The following is a 26228-nucleotide window of genomic DNA, read 5'->3' as shown; positions in this document are numbered from 1 at the left end:
TTCCTTCTGCTAGATTTGGGGTTTTTTTGTTCTCCCTTCTCTAATTGCTTTAGGTGCAAAGTTAAGTTGTTTATTCGAGATGCTTCCTGTTTCTTAAGGTATGATTGTATTGCTATAAACTTCCCTCTTAGAACTGCTTTTGCTGTATTCCATTGGTTTGGGGTCGTCGTGTCTCCATTGTCATTTGTTTCTAAGTATTTTTTTATTTCCTCTTTGATTTCTTCAGTGCTCACTTCGTTATTAAGTAGTGTATTGTTTAGCCTCCATGTGTTTGTATTTTTTACAGATCTTTTCCTGTAATTGATATCTAGTCTCATAGCATTGTGGTCGGAAAAGATACTTGATACGATTTCAATTTTCGTAAATTTGCCAAGGCTAGATTTGTGACCCAAGATATGATCGATCCTGGAGAATGTTCCATGAGCACTTGAGAAAAATGTGTATTCTGTTGTTTTTGGATGGAATGTCCTATAAATATCAAGTAAATCCATCTTGTATAATGTATCATTTAAAGCTTGTGTTTCCTTATTTATTTTCATTTTGGATGATCTGTCCATTGGTGACAGTGGGGTGTTAAAGTCCCCTACTATGAATGTGTTACTGTCGATTTCCCCTTTTAAGGCTGTTAGTATTTGCCTTATGTATTGAGGTGCTCCTATGTTGGGTGCATAAATATTTACAATTGTTATATCTTCTTCATGGATCAATCCCTTGATCATTATGTAGTGTCCTTCTTTGTCTCTTGTAATAGTTTTTATTTTAAAGTCTATTTTGTCTGATATGAGAATTGCTACTCCAGCTTTGTTCTGATTTCCATTTGCATGGAATATCTTTTTCCATCCCCTCACTTTCAGCCTGTAAGTGTCCCTAGGTCTGAAGTGGGTCTCTTGTAGAGAGCATATATATGGGTCCTGTTTTTGTATCCATTCAGCCAGTCTGTGTCTTTTGGTGGGAGCATTTAATCCATTTACATTTAAGGTAATTATCGATATGTGCGTTCCTATTACCATTTACTTAATTGTTTTGGCTTGTTCTTGTAGGTCTTTTCCTTCTCTTATGTTTCTTGCTTAGAGAAGTTCCTTTAGCATTTGTTGTAAAGCTGGTTTGGTGGTGCTGAACTCTCTCAGCTTTTGCTTGTCTGTAAAGGTTTTAATTTCTCCATCCAATCTGAATGAGATCCTTGCTGGGTAGAGTAATCTTGGTTGTAGGTTTTTTTCCTTCATCACTTTATTTTTTATTTTTTTTTTTTTGTATACCAGTAAGAATTTTTATTTTATTTTTTTTTATTTTTCTAATTTTTTTAACATCTTTATTTGAGTATAACTGTTTTACAATAGTGTGTTAGTTTCTCCTTTACAACAAAGTGAATCAGTTATACATATACATATGTTCCCATAACTCTTCCCTCTTTTGTCACCCTCCCTCCCACCCTCCCTATCCCACCTCTCTAAGTGGTCACAAAGCACAGAGGTGAACTCCCTGTGCTATGCTGCAGCTTCCCACTAGCTATCTAATTTACATTTGGTAGTGTGTATATGTCCCTGCCACTCTCTCACATTGTCACAGCTTACCCTTCCCCCTCCCCATATCCTCAAGTCCATGCTCTAGTAGGTCTGTGTTTTATTCCCATCCTACCACTAATCTCTTCATGACATTTTTTTTTTTTTTTAGATTCCATATATATATGTGTTAGCATACGGTATTTGTTTTTATCCTTCTGACTTACGTCACTCTGTATGACAGATTCCAGGTCCATCCACCTCATTACAAATAACTCAGTTTCATTTCTTTTTATGGCTGAGTAATATTCCATTGTATATATGTGCCACATCTTCCTTATCCATTCATCTGTTGATGGACACTTAGGTTGCTTCCATGTCCTGGCTATCGTAAATAGAGCTGCAATGAACATTTTGGTACATGACTCTTTTTGAATTATGGTTTTCTCAGGGTATATGCCCAGTAGTGGGATTGCTGGGTCGTATGGTAGTTCTATTTGTAGTTTTTTAAGGAACCTCCATACTGTTCTCCATAGTGGCTGTATCAATTTACATTCCCACCAACAGTGCAAGAGTGTTCCCTTTTCTCCACACCCTCTCCAGCATTTATTGTTTCTAGAGTTTTTGATGATGGCCAATCTGACCGGTGTGAGATGATATCTCATTGTAGTTTTGATTTGCATTTCTCTAATGATTAATGATGTTGAGCATTCTTTCATGTGTTTGTTAGCAATCTGTATATCTTCTTTGGAGAAATGTCTATTTAGTTCTTCTGCCCAGTTTTGGATTGGGTTGTTTGTCTTTTTGTCATTGAGCTGCATGAGTTGCTTATAAATTTTGGATATTAATCCTTTGTCAGTTGCTTCATTTGCAAATATTTTCTCCCATCCTGAGGGTTGTCTTTTGGTCTTGTTTATGGTATCCTTTGCTGTGCAAAAGCTTTTAAGTTTCATTAGATCCCATTTGTTTATTTTTGTTTTGATTTCCATTTCTCTAGGAGATGGGTCAAAAAGGATCTTGCTGTGATTGATGTCATAGAGTGTTCTGCCTATGTTTTCCTCTAAGAGTTTGATAGTGTCTGGCCTTACATTTAGGTCTTTAACCCATTTTGAGTTTATTTTTGTGTATGGTGTTAGGGAGTGTTCTAATTTCATACTTCTACAGGTAGCTGTCCAGTTTTCCCAGCACCACTTATGGAAGAGGCTGTCTTTTCTCCACTGTGTTTCTTTCCCTCCTTTATCAAAGATAAGGAGACCATATGTGTGTGGGTTTATCTCTGGGCTTTCTATCCTGTTCCATTGATCTATATTTCCGTTTTTGTGCAAGTACCATACTGTCTTGATTACTGTGGCCTTGTAGTATAGTCTGAAGTCAGGGAGCCTGATTCCTCCAGCTCCATTTTTCGTTCTCAACATTGCTTTGGCTATTCGGGGTCTTTTGTGTTTCCATACAAATTGTGAAATGTTTTGTTCTAGTTCTGTAAAAAATGCCAGTGGTAATTTGATAGGGATTGCATTGAATCTGTAGATTGCTTTGGGTAATAGAGTCATTTTCACTATGTTGATTCTTCCAATCCAAGAACATGATATATTTCTCCACCTATTTGTATCATCTTTAATTTCTTTCATCAGTGTCTTATAGTTTTCTGCATACAAGTCTTTTATCTCCTTAGGTTAATTCCTAGATATTTTATTCTTTTTGTTGCAATGGTAAATGGGAGTGTTTTCTTAATTTCATTCTCAGATTTTTCATCATTAGTGTATAAGAATGCCAGAGATTTCTGTGCATTAATTTTGTATCCTGCAACTTTACAAAATTCATTGATTAGCTCTAGTAGTTTTCTGGTAGCATCCTTAGGATTCTCTATGTATAGTATCATGTCATCTGCAAACAGTGACAGCTTTACTTCTTCTTTTCCTATTTGGATTCCTTTTATTTCTTTTTCTTCTCTGATTGCCGTGGCTAGAACTTCCAAAACTAGGTTGAATAAGAGTGGTGAGAATGGGCAACCTTGTCTTGTTCCTGATCTTAGTGGAAATGGTTTCAGTTTTTCACCATTGAGAACAATGCTGGCTGTGGGTTTGTCATATATTGCCTTTATTATATTGAGGAAAGTTCCCTCTATGCCTACTTTCTGCAGGGTTTTTATCATAAATGGATGTTGAATTTTGTCAAAAGCTTTCTCTGCATCTATTGAGATGATCATATGGTTTTTCTCCTTCAGTTTGTTGATATGGTGTATCACGTTGATTGATTTGCGTATATTGAAGAATCCTTGCATTCCTGGAATAAACCCCACTTGATCATGGTGTATGATCCTTTTAATGTGCTGTTGGATTCTGTTTGCTAGTATTTTGTTGAGGATTTTTGCATCTATGTTCATCAGTGATATTGGCCTATAGTTTTCTTTCTTTGTGACGTCTTTGTCTGATTTTGGTATCAGGGTGATGGTGGCCTCATAGAATGAATTTGGGAGTGTTCCTCCCTCTGCTATCTTTTGGAAGAGTTTGAGAAGGATAGGTGTTAGCTCTTCTCTAAATGTTTGATAGAATTCGCCTGTGAAGCCATCTGGTCCTGGGCTTTTGTTTGTTGGAAGATTTTTAATCACAGTTTCAATTTCAGTGCTTGTGATTGGTCTGTTCATATTTTCTCTTTCTTCCTGGTTCAGTCTCGGCAGGTTGTGCATTTCTAAGAATTTGTCCATTTCTTCCGGGTTGTCCATTTTATTGGCATAGAGTTACTTGTAGTAATCTCTAATAATCTTTTGTATTTCTGCAGAGTCAGCTGTTACATCTCCTTTTTCATTTCTAATTCTATTGATTTGCGTCTTCTCCCTTTTTTTCTTGATGAGTCTGGCTAGTGGTTTGTCAATTTTATTTATCTTCTCAAAGAACCAGCTTTTACTTTTATTGATCTTTGCTATTGTTTCCTTCATTTCTTTTTCATTTATTTCTGATCTGATCTTTATGATTTCTTTCCTTCTGCTAGATTTGGGGTTTTTTTGTTCTCCCTTCTCTAATTGCTTTAGGTGCAAAGTTAAGTTGTTTATTCGAGATGCTTCCTGTTTCTTAAGGTATGATTGTATTGCTATAAACTTCCCTCTTAGAACTGCTTTTGCTGTATTCCATTGGTTTGGGGTCGTCGTGTCTCCATTGTCATTTGTTTCTAAGTATTTTTTTATTTCCTCTTTGATTTCTTCAGTGCTCACTTCGTTATTAAGTAGTGTATTGTTTAGCCTCCATGTGTTTGTATTTTTTACAGATCTTTTCCTGTAATTGATATCTAGTCTCATAGCATTGTGGTCGGAAAAGATACTTGATACGATTTCAATTTTCGTAAATTTGCCAAGGCTAGATTTGTGACCCAAGATATGATCGATCCTGGAGAATGTTCCATGAGCACTTGAGAAAAATGTGTATTCTGTTGTTTTTGGATGGAATGTCCTATAAATATCAAGTAAATCCATCTTGTATAATGTATCATTTAAAGCTTGTGTTTCCTTATTTATTTTCATTTTGGATGATCTGTCCATTGGTGACAGTGGGGTGTTAAAGTCCCCTACTATGAATGTGTTACTGTCGATTTCCCCTTTTAAGGCTGTTAGTATTTGCCTTATGTATTGAGGTGCTCCTATGTTGGGTGCATAAATATTTACAATTGTTATATCTTCTTCATGGATCAATCCCTTGATCATTATGTAGTGTCCTTCTTTGTCTCTTGTAATAGTTTTTATTTTAAAGTCTATTTTGTCTGATATGAGAATTGCTACTCCAGCTTTGTTCTGATTTCCATTTGCATGGAATATCTTTTTCCATCCCCTCACTTTCAGCCTGTAAGTGTCCCTAGGTCTGAAGTGGGTCTCTTGTAGAGAGCATATATATGGGTCCTGTTTTTGTATCCATTCAGCCAGTCTGTGTCTTTTGGTGGGAGCATTTAATCCATTTACATTTAAGGTAATTATCGATATGTGCGTTCCTATTACCATTTACTTAATTGTTTTGGCTTGTTCTTGTAGGTCTTTTCCTTCTCTTATGTTTCTTGCTTAGAGAAGTTCCTTTAGCATTTGTTGTAAAGCTGGTTTGGTGGTGCTGAACTCTCTCAGCTTTTGCTTGTCTGTAAAGGTTTTAATTTCTCCATCCAATCTGAATGAGATCCTTGCTGGGTAGAGTAATCTTGGTTGTAGGTTTTTTTCCTTCATCACTTTATTTTTTATTTTTTATTTTTTTTTTTTTGTATACCAGTAAGAATTTTTATTTTATTTTTTTTTATTTTTCTAATTTTTTTAACATCTTTATTTGAGTATAACTGTTTTACAATAGTGTGTTAGTTTCTCCTTTACAACAAAGTGAATCAGTTATACATATACATATGTTCCCATAACTCTTCCCTCTTTTGTCACCCTCCCTCCCACCCTCCCTATCCCACCTCTCTAAGTGGTCACAAAGCACAGAGGTGAACTCCCTGTGCTATGCTGCAGCTTCCCACTAGCTATCTAATTTACATTTGGTAGTGTGTATATGTCCCTGCCACTCTCTCACATTGTCACAGCTTACCCTTCCCCCTCCCCATATCCTCAAGTCCATGCTCTAGTAGGTCTGTGTTTTATTCCCATCCTACCACTAATCTCTTCATGACATTTTTTTTTTTTTTTAGATTCCATATATATATGTGTTAGCATACGGTATTTGTTTTTATCCTTCTGACTTACGTCACTCTGTATGACAGATTCCAGGTCCATCCACCTCATTACAAATAACTCAGTTTCATTTCTTTTTATGGCTGAGTAATATTCCATTGTATATATGTGCCACATCTTCCTTATCCATTCATCTGTTGATGGACACTTAGGTTGCTTCCATGTCCTGGCTATCGTAAATAGAGCTGCAATGAACATTTTGGTACATGACTCTTTTTGAATTATGGTTTTCTCAGGGTATATGCCCAGTAGTGGGATTGCTGGGTCGTATGGTAGTTCTATTTGTAGTTTTTTAAGGAACCTCCATACTGTTCTCCATAGTGGCTGTATCAATTTACATTCCCACCAACAGTGCAAGAGTGTTCCCTTTTCTCCACACCCTCTCCAGCATTTATTGTTTCTAGAGTTTTTGATGATGGCCAATCTGACCGGTGTGAGATGATATCTCATTGTAGTTTTGATTTGCATTTCTCTAATGATTAATGATGTTGAGCATTCTTTCATGTGTTTGTTAGCAATCTGTATATCTTCTTTGGAGAAATGTCTATTTAGTTCTTCTGCCCAGTTTTGGATTGGGTTGTTTGTCTTTTTGTCATTGAGCTGCATGAGTTGCTTATAAATTTTGGATATTAATCCTTTGTCAGTTGCTTCATTTGCAAATATTTTCTCCCATCCTGAGGGTTGTCTTTTGGTCTTGTTTATGGTATCCTTTGCTGTGCAAAAGCTTTTAAGTTTCATTAGATCCCATTTGTTTATTTTTGTTTTGATTTCCATTTCTCTAGGAGATGGGTCAAAAAGGATCTTGCTGTGATTGATGTCATAGAGTGTTCTGCCTATGTTTTCCTCTAAGAGTTTGATAGTGTCTGGCCTTACATTTAGGTCTTTAACCCATTTTGAGTTTATTTTTGTGTGTGGTGTTAGGGAGTGTTCTAATTTCATACTTCTACAGGTAGCTGTCCAGTTTTCCCAGCACCACTTATGGAAGAGGCTGTCTTTTCTCGACTGTATATCCTTCCTTCCTTTATCAAAGATAAGGAGACCATATGTGTGTGGGTTTATCTCTGGGCATTCTATCCTGTTCCATTGATCTATATGTCTGTTTTTGTGCCAGTACCATACTGTCTTGATTACTGTAGCCTTGTAATAGAGTCTGAAGTCAGGGAGCCTAATTCTTCCAGCTCCATTTTTCGTTCTCAACATTGCTTTGGCTATTCGGGGTCTTTTGTGTTTCCATACAAATTGTGAAATGTTTTGTTCTAGTTCTGTAAAAAATGCCAGTGGTAATTTGATAGGGATTGCATTGAATCTGTAGATTGCTTTGGGTAATAGAGTCATTTTCACTATGTTGATTCTTCCAATCCAAGAACATGGTATATTTCTCCACCTATTTGTATCATCTTTAATTTCTTTCATCAGTGTCTTATAGTTTTCTGCACACAAGTCTTTTGTCTCCTTAGGTAGGTTTATTCCTAGATATTTTATTCTTTTTGTTGCAATGGTAAATGGGAGTGTTTTCTTAATTTCATTCTCAGATTTTTCATCATTAGTGTATAAGAATGCCAGAGATTTCTGTGCATTAATTTTGTATCCTGCAACTTTACCAAATTCATTGATTAGCTCTAGTAGTTTTCTGGTAGCATCCTTAGGATTCTCTATGTATAGTATCATGTCATCTGCAAACAGTGACAGCTTTACTTCTTCTTTTCCTATTTGGATTCCTTTTATTTCTTTATTTTCTCTAATTGCTGTGGCTAGAACTTCCAAAACTAGGTTGAATAAGAGTGGTGAGAGTGGGCAACCTTGTCTTGTTCCTGATCTTAGTGGAAATGGTTTCAGTTTTTCACCATTGAGAACAATGCTGGCTGTGGGTTTGTCATATATGGCCTTTATTATATTGAGGAAAGTTCCCTCTATGCCTACTTTCTGCAGGGTTTTTATCATAAATGGCTGTTGAATTTTGTCAAAAGCTTTCTCTGCATCTATTGAGATGATCATATGGTTTTTCTCCTTCAGTTTGTTGATATGGTGTATCACGTTGATTGATTTGCGTATATTGAAGAATCCTTGCATTCCTGGAATAAACCCCACTTGATCATGGTGTATGATCCTTTTAATGTGCTGTTGGATTCTGTTTGCTAGTATTTTGTTGAGGATTTTTGCATCTATGTTCATCAGTGATGTTGGCCTATAGTTTTCTTTCTTTGTGACGTCTTTGTCTGATTTTGGCATCAGGGTGATGGTGGCCTCATAGAATGAATTTGGGAGTGTTCCTCCCTCTGCTATCTTTTGGAAGAGTTTGAGAAGGATAGGTGTTAGCTCTTCTCTAAATGTTTGATAGAATTCGCCCGTGAAGCCATCTGGTCCTGGGCTTTTGTTTGTTGGAAGACTTTTAATCACAGTTTCAATTTCAGTGCTTGTGATTGGTCTGTTCATATTTTCTCTTTCTTCCTGGTTCAGTCTCGGCAGGTTGTGCATTTCTAAGAATTTGTCCATTTCTTCCGGGTTGTCCATTTTATTGGCATAGAGTTGCTTGTAGTAATCTCTAATAATCTTTTGTATTTCTGCAGAGTCAGCTGTTACATCTCCTTTTTCATTTCTAATTCTATTGATTTGCGTCTTCTCCCTTTTTTTCTTGATGAGTCTGGCTAGTGGTTTGTCAATTTTATTTATCTCCTCAAAGAACCAGCTTTTACTTTTATTGATCTTTGCTATTGTTTCCTTCATTTCTTTTTCATTTATTTCTGATCTGATCTTTATGATTTCTTTCCTTCTGCTAGATTTGGGGTTTTTTTGTTCTCCCTTCTCTAATTGCTTTAGGTGCAAAGTTAAGTTGTTTATTCGAGATGCTTCCTGTTTCTTAAGGTATGATTGTATTGCTATAAACTTCCCTCTTAGAACTGCTTTTGCTGTATTCCATTGGTTTGGGGTCATCGTGTCTCCATTGTCATTTGTTTCTAAGTACTTTTTGATTTCCTCTTTGATTTCTTCAGTGCTCACTTCGTTATTAAGTAGTGTATTGTTTAGCCTCCATGTGTTTGTATTTTTTACAGGTCTTTTCCTGTAATTGATATCTAGTCTCATAGCATTGTGGTCGGAAAAGATACTTGATACGATTTCAATTTTCGTAAATTTGCCAAGGCTAGATTTGTGACCCAAGATATGATCGATCCTGGAGAATGTTCCATGAGCACTTGAGAAAAATGTGTATTCTGTTGTTTTTGGGTGGAATGTCCTATAAATATCAAGTAAATCCGTCTTGTGTAATGTATCATTTAAAGCTTTTGTTTCCTTATTTATTTTCATTTTGGATGATCTGTCCATTGGTGACAGTGGGGTGTTAAAGTCCCCTGCTATGATTGTGTTACTGTCGATTTCCCCTTTTATGGCTGTTAGTATTTGCCTTATGTATTGAGGTGCGCCTATGTTGGGTGCATAAATATTTACAATTGTGATATCTTCTTCTTGGATCGATCCCTTGATCATTATGTAGTGTCCTTCTTTGTCTCTTGTAATAGTTTTTATTTTAAAGTCTATTTTGTCTGATATGAGAATTGCTACTCCAGCTTTCTTCTGATTTCCATTTGCATGGAATATCTTTTTCCATCCCCTCACTTTCAGCCTGTAAGTGTCCCTAGGTCTGAAGTGGGTCTCTTGTAGAGAGCATATATATGGGTCCTGTTTTTGTATCCATTCAGCCAGTCTGTGTCTTTTGGTGGGAGCATTTAATCCATTTACATTTAAGGTAATTATTGATATGTGCGTTCCTATTACCATTTACTTAATTGTTTCGGGTTGTTCTTGTAGGTCTTTTCCTTCTCTTATGTTTCTTGCTTAGAGAAGTTCCTTTAGCATTTGTTGTAAAGCTGGTTTGGTGGTGCTGAACTCTCTCAGCTTTTGCTTGTCTGTAAAGGTTTTAATTTCTCCATCAAATCTGAATGAGATCCTTGCTGGGTAGAGTAATCTTGGTTGTAGGTTTTTTTCCTTCATCACTTTAAATGTGTCCTGCCACTCCCTTCTGGCTTGTAGAGTTTCTGCTGAAAGATCAGATGTTAGCATTATGGGAATTCCCTTGTGTGTTATTTGTTGTTTTTCCCTTGCTGCTTTTAATATGTTTTCTTTGTATTTAATTTTTGACAGTTTGATTATTATGTGTCTTGGCGTGTTTATTCTTGGGTTTATCCTGTATGGGACTCTCTGTGCTTCCTGGACTTGGTTGACTATTTCCTTTCCTATATTAGGGAAGTTTTCAACTATAATCTCTTCAAATATTTTCTCAGTCCCTTTCTTTTTCTCTTCTTCTTCTGGGACCCCTATGATTCGAATGTTGGTGCGTTTAATGTTGTCCCAGAGATCTCTGAGACTGTCCTCAGTTCTTTTCATTCTTTTTTCTTTCTTCTGCTCTGCAGTAGTTATTTCCACTATTTTATCTTCCAGGTCACTTATCCGTCCTTCTGCCTCAGTTATTCTGCTACTGATCCCGTCTAGAGTATTTTTCATTTCATTTATTGTGTTGCTCATCGTTACTTGCTTCCTCTTTATTTCTTCTAGGTCCTTGTTAACTGTTTCTTGCAATTTGTCTATTCTATTTCCAAGATTTTGCATCATCTTCACCATCATTATTCTAAATTCTCTTTCAGGTAGACTGGCTATTACCTCTTCATTTGTTATGTCTGGTGTGTTTTTATCTTGTTCCTTCATCTGCTGTGTGTTTTTCTGTCTTCTCATTTTGCTTATCTTACTGTGTTTGGGGTCTCCCTTTTGCAGGCTGCAGGTTCGTATTTCTATTTTTGGTGGCTGTCCCCAGTGGCTGAGGTTGGTTCAGTGGGTTGAGCAGGTTTCCTGGTTGGGGGGACCAGTGCCCCTGTTCTGGTGGATGAGGCTGGATCCCGTCTCCCTGGTGGGCAGTTCCACGTCTGGTGGCGTGTATGGGGATGTCGGTAGCCTTACTGTGATTCTAGGCAGCCTCTCTGCTAATGGATGGGACTGTAGACCTGTCTCGCTCTTTGTTGGGTATAGGGTGTCCAGCACTGTTCGTTGCTGGTCCTTGAGTGAAGCTGGGTCTTGGTGTTGAGATGGAGATCTCTGGGAGATTTTCGCCGTTTGATATTACGTGGATCTGAGAGGTCTCTTGTGGACCAGTGTCCTGAGGTTAGTTCTCCCACCTCAGAGACACAGCCTTGACACCTGGCTGGAGTGCCAAGAGCCTTTAATCCACATGGCCAGGTATGTGGGGAGTTTCTTGCCTTTTGGGAGGTCTGAGGTCTTCTGCCAGCGTTCGGTGGGTGTTCTATAGGAGAAGTTCCACCTGTAGATGTATTTCTGATGTATCTGTGAGGAGGAAGGTGATCCCCGCGTCTTACTCTTCCGCCATCTTCTCGCTCCCCCCCACAGTATGTTTTTAAAGTTAATAAATGAAGCATTCATTTTGAATGTACTTCTGCTTATAATGGGGTTTGTCATAGGAGTCATTTTAAATACAGGAGGGTTAAAAGGAGAAAACAAAAACCAAGCCAGACCACTGGCTGAAACCCCTTCACATTTGGTATAAAGACTTCAAGTATTTTAACTCTGTGTATGTTTACAGTGATCGTGCACATTTTAATTTTACAAATTAAAACATCTTTCTGTATCATCAGATCATGGTTCGTTGCTTCACAATCCATGAGAAATTTCCCAAATCATTAACTATTTTCATTGTAGCATGAATTTTAGTGACTGCCTGGTCCCTCATCCTAGGTGACACTGTAGTTTAGTCCCTTCTGCTGTTTCTGGAGTTCCGGTTGTTTGCTGTGTTGCACTGTTATAAATAACACCATGGTGTCCTCGTTGCTCTTTGTTCTCATGGGAAACATTCCTGCAGATTCACTTGGTAGATGAAAGTGGGTTATTGTTAAGGCCCTTTACACAAATTCAGTCCAAAATTTTTAAAACGTAACAATAGAAATTCAGCCTGGGGACAGTTCATGTATCCTGAATTGACATTTAACAGAATGAACCCCTCTTCAATTTAACTTAGTTTCAGCATTCTGGGAAAAACAGAATTGACGGTGGTCGGACTAAGATGCCGTCGTGGTCTGTGGTCCCCAGGCTCTGGTAGGCCACTGTGTCCCCGTCACACAGCTCAGCACCCAGGGGCCCCTGGAGGGCAGCCAGACTTTAGCAGCAGGATATGTTTATTTGTGCTGATTTATTGATCTACAGCAGATTGATGGCAAAGCCTTCCTGCTCCTGACACAGAAGGACATCGTCCAGGTGATGAAGATCAAACTGGGTCCAGCCCTGAAGATTTATAACTCCATCCTCATGTTCAGGAGCTCCCAGGACCTCACCAGGGAAGGTGCTGCCTCGGGCCAGGAAGGCAGGGGGAAACTCTGCACCTGATGGGCTGCGGCCACCACGCCTTGTTCTCTCAGCAGGAGCATCAGCCACATGAACTTGATTTCGGTGTCCCCGTGGTCATGTCCAGGTTTGATCTGGACCTTGTAAAGCGGCTGCGGTTTTTATGTTTGGAGGGTTTGATGGCTGGTCCAGCACCAGTGACACAGAGGCCCCAGCACATGCAGGCTTCTAACCGGCCTCATCTCGGCTCTGACGTGCTGCAGCGACCAGACCAGAGAAGCCCACACGCGCGCCTTTACCTTCTCCCTCGCCCCGGAGGAGGCCACTTCCCATTTGCAAGGATGCAGCTCTCCAGTGGTAGAGTATCAGGAAAACAGTTTTCACACACACGTTGTTCTGTTTTCACCAGAACGGCTTCTGACCTGGGCTGCGATTTGCCCTCCGGGTGCAGTGAGTCTAAGAGATAGAGGCCTGGTGCTGTAAACAGACTTCTGTGAGATTTGTGTACTTTACTCAGGAAAGCATGGATCGTTAAAAAAAATTAGTAATAAGCACATGTTTTCATGATCCATTAGTTCTGCTTTGTGTTCCACAAACCATTTCTCAGTTGTGCTGCCAGGGCCTCCCGAGTGTGCCCAGCCAGCCAGGCACCTGGTAGAAGCTGGTAGGACTCTCCTGAGGACCCTCCGCCTGCAGTGTCCCCGCAGGGACCTGTGTCCTCACACAGACACACACACACACACCCCACCCCACTGACGTCTTCACAGCTTCCACTCTGAGGGTCCGCCTCAGCAGGGCTGACCTGTCCTGCGGGCTGTCTGCATGTGTGCCACGAGCCGTGTTACGTGGGGGCCCTGGGTACATCTTTACAGAGACACTCCATTAAAGGGAAGATTTCTAAAGTGGGGAGCTGGGTGTCTATGATATGTTCAAACAATTCTTATTTGTTATCAGCCCTTATTTGTTTTGTGTAAGTGACTACATTTGAGGCTGAAGTTACATGGAGACAGCCTCACAGTATGGGAGCTCCCTCTTTCTGGTTGTTTTTTGGGGGGGGGCAGGGGCTGTTTTTTTTTTTTTTTTTTTTTTTTTGCAGGTGGGAAAGAAAAGAAATACATAAAATAGAGTCAGACCTACAGTACCTATTTGCTTCAGTTAAGAATCTTACGGTTTAAGAAAGTTGCTTGGAGAGTTTATCAAACTTCAAGTCACCAAGGGAAAAAAAATTCTCTAAGAGGTATACTTATATTTCATTCTTTAGATCTTCACCTTAACTAAATAGAATTTTAATGTATTATTGGTTGATGTGCATTTTTCTTTCTGTGATGTTTTATTTGTTGGTTGGGTTTTGTTTTGTTTTGTTTTGTTTTTTGACTGCCACGTACAATTAAAATTCCTGCTTCTGCTATGTTAAAATTTTAATATATTTTAAATGATAATAAACAGATAAAAGAAGACCTCCACCTCACTGCTTTTATGAATATGTTGTAATAGCCTGGAAGCTGTCTTCCCAGCTGGGAAGGAACAGAGGCAGTGGCCCTGCACCTGTCGGCCAGCAGAGAAATCGGCCGCTTCTGAACACTTTTGGGGTACGTTTTCTCAGGGAAGTAAATTTAGGTGTTAATGATTTGAGTGTTTAAGTCTGAGGGTTTTTTTTTAATTAAACAGTACCTCAAAATTGCTCATTTATGTAGGCTCTGTGGAAGCCATAAGATCTGTGGTTTATATATTTAATACGTGTCATTTTAAGAGAAGGATCTAGAACAGGACAGATAATTCCAAGCCAGATTAGGGTTGAACTGTTGTTTCCCTAGAAGACGGTATGATCGGACAGGAAGAGCTTGATCCAGGAGTGTAGCCGCCTGCTGCAGCACATCCCCACTTTCACATCCAAGTGCCTCGACCTTGACCTTCAAATAGCCCCACCAATGTGAGCGGTACCACCCACCAGCAGCGCACCTGCCTGAGCCAGGAGACTAGAACCCTCTGACTCTTTGTCACCTTCGGGGCTGTAATTCTTCTACCAACACGGCATCACTGGACATGGACGTGGGCAGCAAGGCGTGCAGTCGGCACCCAGCACTGGGGCTCTCACGCACCCCCCCTTCCCCTCAAGCACAGCTCTGTTCTCTCTCTCTTGTCTCACACACGTAGTCTGGGCTGGACCAAGACTGAACCCCCTCCTCGTCTCCACGCCTCCCCTTTTGCATCTGCTGACCCCTCTGCTGAAATGTCCCCTCCCCCGTCACCCAGAGGCTTCCATAACGCCTTAGCTCCTGGGTTCCCGCAGCAGCCATGCCTCCCATCCTGTGCTCCTCAGTCTTTATTGTTATTACTTGCTTGTCTCTCCCCACTAGTCTCGGGTCTGTGAGGACCAAGACTGTGGCCTCTTCCTCTTCACTTCTTCCTGGCATCTGGCATAGGATCTGGCACGTAATTGGCACACAGCAAGTCATTTGTTGCATCAATGCACGAAGCAAACCAATCAAACTCAAATCTAGATTCCAGCTCTGTGACTTCCTAAATAGTTGTAACGTCTCCATAAAATGAGAAAATAATACCTACCCCCAAGGGTTTTTTTAAATTTGCTTTTGAGGATGTGTGACTGCAGCTGACACAACACACAAATAAGGTGCCTGACACCCAACAGTAGCCACTAAATAGGGGTCAGGAAAGTGACAGCAACAGCGATCCATTTTTTAAAAATAATCTTGTAGGAATCTCCCACGTACATATTCAAATTTGCATCAAGCCTGACCCCGAGGGGCCCACTCTTAGTGTGGCTATGTGTTAGGGGCTCAGGAGCACGTGGGGTGGATCCTGGGATGCTCCTGAGGGCCCTTGATCATCCTGGACTCAAGTCTACCACACCCAGAAGCAGCTCCAGCCAGCTCCCTCCCCATTCCCCATGCTCTCCAGAAAGGCTTGGATCATTAGGAGCTGGAGTCCTTTGCTCTGCCAGGAGGCCCCCCGCCACACTCAGCACACAGGAAGCATCCAGAAATGCCCAGATGGTGTGAAGGCCTCCACTGCCCCTGGGTACCAGCCTCAGCCCTTACTCCCCGTTTCTTTTCCTGAGTCCCACCTGGAACATGAGTGAGTCAGGGACAAAGGGAAAAAAATATCATCAGGGCATCAAGAAATACAACTTCTAGGATATTAGAAAGAGTTCCCCCAAAGGACCAGTCATACAACACATCATGATGCTGGAAATTAGATCATTAGCAAGAATCCTAAGGGAGCTAGGACTTCTGTGACTATAGACTTTAAACGCCTGTAATTTCAGGTAATTTTTGCAAAAATAAATTTCTGTCACTTCCAATAACCTGCAGACATTCTATGAAAAATCTATCCTTAATCAGCTCTGAACCCCACTTTCCTCCCTTTGTAATTAGATGCTAACCTTGTATAACCCACATTCTAAACAGATCGCAAGAGTGACAGCGCAGGAAATTGACTCCTTGTTAGCACAGGGCTCTGGCCTGTGACATCTTCCCCTGGCTGACTGCTGACTCTCAGACATCCGTGGGATTTCTTGGTTGAGTCTCTTGTGTCTATGGAATCTCCATCTGCCGAGGGAGGGCTGGAGGCAGGGAACTAAAGGGGAAGGTACTAGGGCTTTGGAGTCAAGCCCAGGCTTGAATCCTGAGTCCTATGTCTAACCAGGTGCCTGATCTGGAAGCATTTCTTAACCACCCAGCACATGACCAGCTTGCCACGTTCACTCCTTCCTTTTGAAATAATTTTGATTGCATTACATTTTGCTCCATCCTTTTGAAGAATATTCAGTTTGTCTTTCCAACTCCCAGGGCATAAAAATATATTCCTGAATATGAAGTGTTCCTGTGAATACATTCTTAATATTCAAGAATATATTTGTCATGAATATATTTTCTTATAAATTCTTCTTAAGAATGTATTCTGCTTATAAATATATTCATGAAGAATCTATTTGTTAATAGATTTTTGAATATTCAAAATCTTTATAAATATATTCTCCCTATGAATAAATATATTAGTGAATAATATATTCACAAGAAGTCTTTCTTCAAAAATATATTCTTGTTATACTCTCTATCTCCATCTCTCTCTGCCCTTCAGTTTCTAGCTGCGGCAGGGAGCTGGCACAGGCCAACTCCTTAAAATGCTGCTGGGGGCTTCCCTGGTGGCGCAGTGGTTAAGAATCCACCTGCCAGTGCAGGGGACACGGGTTCGAGCCCTGGTCTGGGAAGATCCCACCTGCCGCGGAGGAACTAAGCCTGTGAGCCACAACTACTGAGCCTGTGCTCTAGAGCCCACGAACCACAACTACTGAGCCCACGAGCCACAACTACTGAAGCCCACGTGCCTAGAGCCCATGCTCCACAACAAGAGAAGCCACTGCAATGAGAAGCCCGCGCACCACAACGAAGAGTAGCCCCTGCTCACCACAACTAGAGAAAGCTCATGCTCAGCAACGAAGACCCAACGCAGCCAAAAGTAAATAAATAAAATAAATAATTTTTTAAAAAATGCTGCTGGGGAGACAGAGTGAAAACTGGGTAAATATAATTCAAAAATTAAACAACTAACCATTGGTGAGCCATTTAATGAACTGGTGATCACAACTTGATTTCTCTGAGATTTTCTGCTTCCAAGGCTTTGCCCCATATATCCCTTTGGACAGATGATGGATGCTGAATCCAGTGATAATAAAACACAGCCTAGCTGCCCCTGGATGGATATCTGGATACCCGGGCTGAGGCTGGGAGGCACAGGGGAGTCCTTAAAGGCAGCAGTGAAGACTCAGTTCCTTAATGGTGAGCCCAGAGGGCTATGGGCATGTTGACAGCATGCGCCGTCCCTCCCATGCAGCCTCAGAACCTTTAGGGGCAAAGCTGCGGTATCCATATCACTGTCTGCTGATGGTGGCCAAAGGAGTGGCACTGAGATGGAAGAAATTCAGGGAAAGGGGATATGGGGTGTTAAAAAAAAAAAAAAAAGAGAACCACCATTAAAATGGGAATGGAAAGCCAAAGGTTGGACAAATGGGACCGAGTTTAAAATATTGAGTTTTGGAGACGGCTTAAAGATGGCGGAAGAGTAAGATGCGGAGATCACCTTCCTCCTCACAGAGACATCAGAAATACATCTACACGTGGAACTTCTCCTATAGAACACCCACTGAACACTGGCAGAAGACCTCAGACCTCTCAAAAGGCAAGAAACTCCCCACGTACCTGGGTAGGGCAAAAGAAAAAAGGATAAACAAAGACAAAGAATAGGGACGGGACCTACACCAGTGGGAGGGAGCCGTGAAGGAGGAAAGATTCCCACACACTAGAAGCCCCTTCGCGGGCGGGGACTGCGGGTGGCGGAGGGGGAAGCTCCGGAGCCGCGGAGGACAGCTCGGCCACACGGTGCGGAGGGCAAAGCGGAGAGATTCCCGCAGAGGATCTGTACCGACCGGCACTCACCAGCCCGAGAGGCTTGTCTGCTCCCACGCCGGAGCGGGTGGGGGCCGGGAGCTGAGGCTCGGGCTTCGGTCGGATCGCAGGGAAAGGTCTGGAGTTGGCAGAGTGAAAACAGCCTGAAGGTGTTAGTGCGCCACGGCTGGCTGGGAGGAAGTCCGGTTGAAGTCCGGAGCTGCCGAAGAGGCAAGAGACCTTTTCTTCCCTCTTTGCTTCCTGGGCGCGAGGAGAGGGGATTAAGCGCGCCGCTTAAAGGAGCCCCAGAAACGGGCGCGGAGCTGCCGAAGACACAGGAGACTTTTTCTTGCCTCTTTGCTTCCTCGGGCACGAGGAGAGGGGATTAAGAGCACCGCGTAAAGGAGCTCCAGAAACGGGCGCAAGCCGCGGCTGTCGGTACAGACAGTAGAGACGGGTGTGGGACGCTAAGGTTGCTGCTGCCACCACCAAGAGGCCTGTGTGTGAGCACAGGTCACTCTCCACACCGGCCCTCCCGGGAGCCCGTGCAGCCCGCCACTGCCGGGGTCCCGGGATCCAGGGACAGCTTCCCCGAGAGAACCCACGGCGCGCCTCGGCCCTGTGCAGCATCATGCCGGCCTCTGCCGCCGCGGACTTGCCCCGCCCCCGTGCCACTCCCTCCCCCCAGCCTGAGTGAGCCGAAGCCCCACCAATCAGCTGCTCCTTTAACCCTGTCCTGTCTGAGCAAAGGGCAGAGGCCCTCGGATGACATACACGCAGAGGCGGGACCAAGTCCAAAGCTGAACCCCAGGAGCTGTGTGAACAGAGAGGAGAGGGGGAGGTCTCTCCCAGCAGCCTCAGAAGCGGCGGATTAAAGCTCCACAATTAACTTGAAGTGCCCTGCATCTGTGGAAAACCTGAATAGACAACTAATCATCCCAAGTTGAGGAGGTGGACTTTGGGAGCAAGATATACTATTATTTTCCCCTTTTTTTCTTTTTGTGTGTGTATGTGTGTGCTGCTGTGTGAGATTTTGTCTGTATAGCTTTGCTTTCACCATTTGTCCTAGGATTACACCGACCCGATTTTCTGTTTTTTTTTTTAATATAAATTTTTCTTCTTAATAATTATTTTTTATTTTAATAACTATACTTTATTCTACTGTCTTCTCCCTTTCTTCTTCCTTTCTTCCTTCCTTTCTACCCTCCTTCCCTCCCATCTTCCTTCCTTCCCCCTTCTTTCCTCCCTTCCTTCCTCCCCTCCTCTCTTGCTTCCTCCCTTTCCTCCTCTCCACCTTCCTTCCTTCCTTTCTTGCTTTCTTCCTTCCTTCATTTCTTCCTTCCTTTCTTCCTTCCTTCCCTCCTTTTCTTTCCTTTCTATTTTTTCTCCCTTTTATTTTGAGCCATGTGGATTAAAAGCTCTGGGCACCCCAGTCAGGCACCAGGCCTGTGTCTCTGAGGTGGGAGAACCAACCTCAAGACACTACTCCACAAGAGACCTCCCAGCTCCACGTAATATCGGACGGCGAAAATCTCCCAGAGATCTCCATCTCAACACCAAGACCCAGCTTCACTCAAGGACCAGCAACGAACAGTGCTGGACACCCTATTCCCAACAAAGAGCAAGACAGGTCTACAGCCCCATCCATTAGCAGAGAGGCTGCCTAAAATCATAATAAGGCTACCAACAACCCCAAACACACCACCAGACGTGGACCTGCCCACCAGAAAGACAAGATCCAGCCTCATCCACCAGAACAGAGGCACTAGACCCCCAACCAGGGAACCTACTCAACCCACTGAACCAACCTTAGCCACTGCAGACAGCCACCAAAAACAACGGGAACTATGAACCTGCAGCGTGCAAAAAGGAGACCCCAAACACAGTAAGATAAGCAAAATGAGAAGACAGAAAAACACACAACAGATGAAGGAGCAAGATGAAAAGACACCAGACCTAACAAATGAAGAGGTAATAGTCAGTCTACCTGAAAAAGAATTCAGAATAATGATAGTAAAGATGATTCAAAATCTTGGAAATAGAATAGACAAATTGCAAGAAACAGTTAACAAGGACCTAGAAGAAAGAAAGAGGAAGCAAGCAACAATGAGCAACACAATAAATGAAATGAAAAATACTCTAGATGGGATCAATAGCAGAATAACTGAGGCAGAAGGACAGATAAGTGACCTGGAAGATAAAATAGTGGAAATAACTACTGCAGAGCAGAAGAAAGAAAAAAGAATGAAAAGAACTGAGGACAGTCTCAGAGACCTCTGGGACAACATTAAACGCACCAACATTCGAATTATAGGGGTCCCAGAAGAAAAAGAGAAAAAGAAAGGGACTGAGAAAATATTCGAAGAGATTATAGTTGAAAACTTCCCTAATATAGGAAAGGAAATAGTCAATCAAGTCCAGGAAGCACAGAGAGTCCCATACAGGATAAACCCAAAGAGAAACATGCCAAGACACATAATAATCAAACTGTCAAAAATTAAATACAAAGAAAACATATTAAAAGCAGCAAGGGAAAAACAACAAATAACACACAAGGGAATCCCCATAAGATTAACATCTGATCTTTCAGCAGAAACTCTACAAGCCAGAAGGGAGTGGCAGGACATATTTAAAGTGATGAAGGAAAAAAACCTACAACCAGGATTACTCTACCCAGCAAGGATCTCATTCAGATTTGATGGAGAAATTAAAACCTTTATAGACAAGCAAAAGCTGAGAGAGTTCAGCACCACCAAACCAGCTTTACAACAAATCCTAAAGGAACTTCTCTAGGCAAGAAACACAAGAGAAGGAAAAGACCTACAAGAACAACCCGAAACAATTAAGTAAATGGTAATAGGAACGCACATTTCAATAATTACCTTAAATGTAAATGGATTAAATGCTCCCACCAAAAGACACAGACTGGCTGAATGGATACAAAAACAGGACCCATATATATGCTGTCTACAAGAGACCCACTTCAGACCTAGGGACACTTACAGGCTGAAAGTGAGGGGATGGAAAAAGATATTCCATGCAAATGGAAATCAGAAGAAAGCTGGAGTAGCAATTCTCATATCAGACAAAATAGACTTAAAGACTATTACAAGAGACAAAGAAGGACACTACATAATGATCAAGGGATCGATCCATGAAGAAGATATAACAATTGTAAATATTTATGCACCCAACATAGGCACACCTCAATACATAAGGCAAATACTAACAGCCATAAAAGGGGAAATCGACAGTAACACAATCATAGTAGGGGACTTTAACACCCCACTGTCACCAATGGACAGATCATCCAAAATGAAAATAAATAAGGAAACACAAGCTTTAAATGATACATTATACAAGATGGATTTACTTGATATTTATAGGACATTCCATCCAAAAACAACAGAATACACATTTTTCTCAAGTGCCCATGGAACATTCTCCAGGATAGATCATATCTTGGGTCACAAATCTAGCCTTGGCAAATTTAAGAAAATTGAAATCGTATCAAGTATCTTTTCTGACCACAATGCTATGAGACTAGATATCAATTACAGGAAAAGATCTGTAAAAAATACAAACACATGGAGGCTAAACCATACACTACTTAATAACGAAGTGATCACTGAAGAATCAAAGAGGAAATCAAAAAGTATTTAGAAACAAATGACAATGGAGACACGACGACCCAAAACCTATGGGATACAGCAAAAGCAGTTCTAAGAGGGAAGTTTATAGCAATACAATCATACCTTAAGAAACAGGAAGCATCCCGAATAAACAACTTAACTTTGCACCTAAAGCAATTAGAGAAGGAAGAACAAAAAACCCCCAAATTTAGCAGAAGGAAAGAAATCATAAAGATCAGATCAGAAATAAATGAAAAAGAAATAAAGGAAACAATAGCAAAGATCAATAAAAGTAAAAGCTGGTTCTTTGAGAAGATAAATAAAATTGATAAACCATTAGCCAGACTAATCAAGAATAAAAGGGAGAAGACTCAAATCAATAGAATTACAAATGAAAAAGGAGAAATAACAACTGACTCTGCAGAAATACAAAGATTATTAGAGATTACTACAAGCAACTCTATGCCAATAAAATGGACAACCAGGAAGAAACGGACAAATTCTTAGAAATGCACAACCTGCCGAGACTGAACCAGGAAGAAAGAGAAAATATGAACAGACCAATCACAAGCACTGAAATTGAAACTGTGATTAAAAATCTTCCAACAAACAAAAGCCCAGGACCAGATGGCTTCACAGGCGAATTCTATCAAACATTTAGAGAAGAGCTAACACCTATCCTTCTCAAACTCTTCCAAAAGATAGCAGAGGGAGGAACACTCCCAAACTCATTCTATGAGGCCACCATCACCCTGATGCCAAAACCAGACAAAGACGTCACAAAGAAAGAAAACTATAGGCCAATATCACTGATGAACATAGATGCAAAAATCCTCAACAAAATACTAGCAAACAGAATCCAACAGCACATTAAAAGGATCATACACCATGATCAAGTGGCGTTTATTCCAGGAATGCGAGGATTCTTCAATATACGCAAATCAATCAACGTGATACACCATATCAACAAACTGAAGGAGAAAAACCATATGATCATCTCAATAGATGCAGAGAAAGCTTTTGACAAAATTCAACATCCACTTATGATAAAAACCCTGCAGAAAGTAGGCATAGAGGGAACTTTCCTCAACATAATAAAGGCCATATATGACAAACCCACAGCCAGCATCGTTCTCAATGGTGAAAAACTGAAACCATTTCCACTAAGATCAGGAACAAGACAAGGTTGCCCACTCTCACCACTCTTATTCAACATAGTTTTGGAAGTTCTAGCCACAGCAATCAGAGAAAATAAAGAAATAAAAGGAATCCAAATAGGAAAAGAAGAAGTAAAGCTGCCACTGTTTGCAGATGACATGATACTATACATAGAGAATCCTAAGGATGCTACCAGAAAACTACTAGAGCTAATCAATGAATTTGGTAAAGTTGCAGGATACAAAATTAATGCACAGAAATCTCTGGCATTCTTATACACTAATGACGAAAAATCTGAGAGTGAAATTAAGAAAACACTCCCATTTACCATTGCAACAGAAGAATAAAATATCTAGGAATAAACCTACCTAAGGAGACAAAAGACTTGTATGCAGAAAACTATAAGACACTGATGAAAGAAATTAAAGATGATACAAATAGGTGGAGAAATATACCATGTTCTTGGATTGGAAGAATCAACATTGTGAAAATGACTCTATTACCCAAAGCAATCTACAGATTCAATGCTATCCCTATCAAATTACCACTGGCATTTTTTACAGAACTAGAACAAAGAATTTCACAATTTGTATGGAAACACAAAAGACCCCGAATAGCCAAAGCAATCTTGAGAACGAAAAATGGAGCTGGAGGAATCAGGCTCCCTGACTTCAGACTATACTACAAGGCCACAGTAATCAAGACAGTATGGTACTGGCACGAAAACAGAACTATAGATCAATGGAACAGGATAGAAAGCCCAGAGATAAACCCACACACATATGGTCACCTTATCTTTGATAAAGGAGGGAAGGAAACACAGTGGAGAAAAGACAGCCTCTTCCATAAGTGGTACTGGGAAAACTGGACAGCTACCTGTAGAAGTAAGAAATTAGAACACTCCCTAACACCATACACAAAAATAAACTCAAAATGGGTTAAAGACCTAAATGTAAGGCCAGACACTATCAAACTCTTAGAGGAAAACATAGGCAGAACACTCTATGACATCAATCACAGCAAGATCCTTTTTGACCCATCTCCTAGAGAAATGGAAATAAAAACAAAAATAAACAAATGGGACCTAATGAAACTTAAAAGCTTTTGCACAGCAAAGGATACCATAAACAAGACCAAAAGACAACCCTCAGGGTGGGAGAAAATATTTGCAAATGAAGCAACTGACAAAGGATTAATATCCAAAATTTATAAGCAACTCATGCAGCTCAATGACAAAAAAACAAACAACCCAATCCAAAAATGGGCAGAAGAACTAAATAGACATTTCTCCAAAGAAGATATACAGATAGCCAACAAACACATGAAAGAATGCTCAACCTCATTAATCATTAGAGAAATGCAAATCAAAACTACAATGAGATATCATCTCACACCGGTCAGATTGGCCATCATCAAAAACTCTAGAAACAATAAATGCTGGAGAGGGTGTGGAGAAAAGCGAACACTCTTGCACTGTTGGTGGGAATGTAAATTGATACAGCCACTATGGAGAACAGTATGGAGGTTCCTTAAAAAACTACAAATAGAACTACCATATGACCCAGCAATCCCACTACTGGGCATGTACCCTGAGAAAACCATAATTCAATAAGAGTCATGTACCAAAATGTTTATTGCAGCTCTATTTACAATAGCCAGGACATGGAAGCAACCTAAGTGTCCATCAACAGATGAATGGAGAAAGAAGATGTGGCACATATATACAATGGAATATTACTCAGCCATAAAAAGAAATGAAACTGAGTTATTTGTAATGAGGTGGATAGACCTGGAATCTGTCATACAGAGTGACGTAAGTCAGAAGGATAAAAACAAATACCGTATGCTAACACATATATATGGAATCTAAAAAAAAAAAAAAAACGTCATGAAGAGATTAGTGGTAGGATGGGAATAAAACACAGACCTACTAGAGCATGGACTTGAGGATATGGGGAGGGGGAAGGGTAAGCTGTGACAATGTCAGAGAGTGGCAGGGACATATACACACTACCAAATGTAAATTAGATAGCTAGTGGGAAGCTGCAGCATAGCACAGGGAGATCACCTCTGTGCTTTGTGACCACCTAGAGGGGTGGGATAGGGAGGGTGGGAGGGAGGGTGACAAAAGAGGGAAGAGTTATGGGAACATATGTATATGTATAACTGATTCACTTTGTTGTAAAGGAGAAACTAACACACTATTGTAAAACAGTTATACTCAAATAAAGATGTTTTAAAAAATAGAAAAATAAAAAATAAAATAAAATAAAAATTCTTACTGGTATACAAAAAAAAATAAAAAATAAAAAATAAAGTGATGAAGGAAAAAAACCTACAACCAAGATTACTCTACCCAGCAAGGATCTCATTCAGATTGGATGGAGAAATTAAAACCTTTACAGACAAGCAAAAGCTGAGAGAGTTCAGCACCACCAAACCAGCTCTACAACAAATCCTAAAGGAACTTCTCTAGGCAAGAAACACAAGAGAAGGAAAAGACCTACAAGAACAACCCGAAACAATTAAGTAAATGGTAATAGGAACGCACATATCGATAATTACCTTAAATGTAAATGGATTAAATGCTCCCACCAAAAGACACAGACTGGCTGAATGGATACAAAAACAAGACCCATATATACTCTGTCTACAACAGACCCACTTCAGATGTAGGGAAACATACAGACTGCAAGTAAGGGGATGGAAAAAGATATTCCATGCAAATGGAAATCAGAAGAAAGCTGGAGTAGCAATTCTCATATCAGACAAAATAGACTTTAAAATAAAGACTATTACAAGAGACAAAGAAGGACACTACATAATGATCAAGGGATCAATCCAAGCAGAAGATATAACAATTGTAAATATTTATGCACCCAACATAGGAGCACCTCAATACATAAGGCAAATACTAACAGCCTTAAAACGGGAAATCGACAGTAACACAATTATAGTAGGGGACTTTAACACCCCACTTTCACCAATGGACAGATCATCCAAAATGAAAATAAATAAGGAAACACAAGCTTTAAATGATACATTATACAAGATGGACTTAATTGATATTTATAGGACATACCATCCAAAAACAACAGAATACACATTTTTCTCAAGTGCCCATGGAACATTCTCCAGGATAGATCATATCTTGGGTCACAAATCTAGCCTTGGCAAATTTAAGAAAATTGAAATCGTATCAAGTATCTTTTCTGACCACAATGCTATGAGACTAGATATCAATTACAGGAAAAGATCTGTAAAAAATACAAACACATGGAGGCTAAACCATACACTACTTAATAACGAAGTGATCACTGAAGAATCAAAGAGGAAATCAAAAAGTATTTAGAAACAAATGACAATGGAGACACGATGACCCAAAACCTATGGGATACAGCAAAAGCAGTTCTAAGAGGGAAGTTTATAGCAATACAATCATACCTTAAGAAACAGGAAGCATCCCGAATAAACAACTTAACTTTGCACCTAAAGCAAT

At 40.4% G+C, this 26228-nt stretch overlaps 1 protein-coding gene and 1 long non-coding RNA gene across 3 annotated transcripts in view; one reads left to right on the top strand and one right to left on the bottom strand.

Moving 5' to 3' along the window:
- Positions 1-16555, top strand: part of L3MBTL4 (L3MBTL histone methyl-lysine binding protein 4) — a 374898-nt gene extending 358343 nt beyond the window's left edge. Inside the window, exon 18 of one of the 2 annotated variants that reach the window (XR_010836709.1) lies at positions 12397-16555. Coding sequence is in view for 1 of the 2 variants with exons in the window: in XM_059039839.2 (XP_058895822.1) it covers positions 12397-12576 (180 nt within the window). In the remaining variant the exon portion in view is untranslated. The remainder of the gene's footprint in view (positions 1-12396) is intronic. The other variant, XM_059039839.2, reaches the window with a different exon arrangement.
- Positions 1-26228, bottom strand: part of LOC136792637 (uncharacterized) — a 216772-nt gene that overhangs the window by 8853 nt on the left and 181691 nt on the right. The gene's annotated exons all lie outside the window — the stretch shown is intronic.

The sequence above is a fragment of the Kogia breviceps genome, chromosome 15 (genome assembly GCF_026419965.1).
Source record: "Kogia breviceps isolate mKogBre1 chromosome 15, mKogBre1 haplotype 1, whole genome shotgun sequence".
NCBI classification, from domain to species: domain Eukaryota; kingdom Metazoa; phylum Chordata; class Mammalia; order Artiodactyla; family Physeteridae; genus Kogia; species Kogia breviceps.
This window is presented reverse-complemented; position numbering and strand designations above follow the sequence as displayed.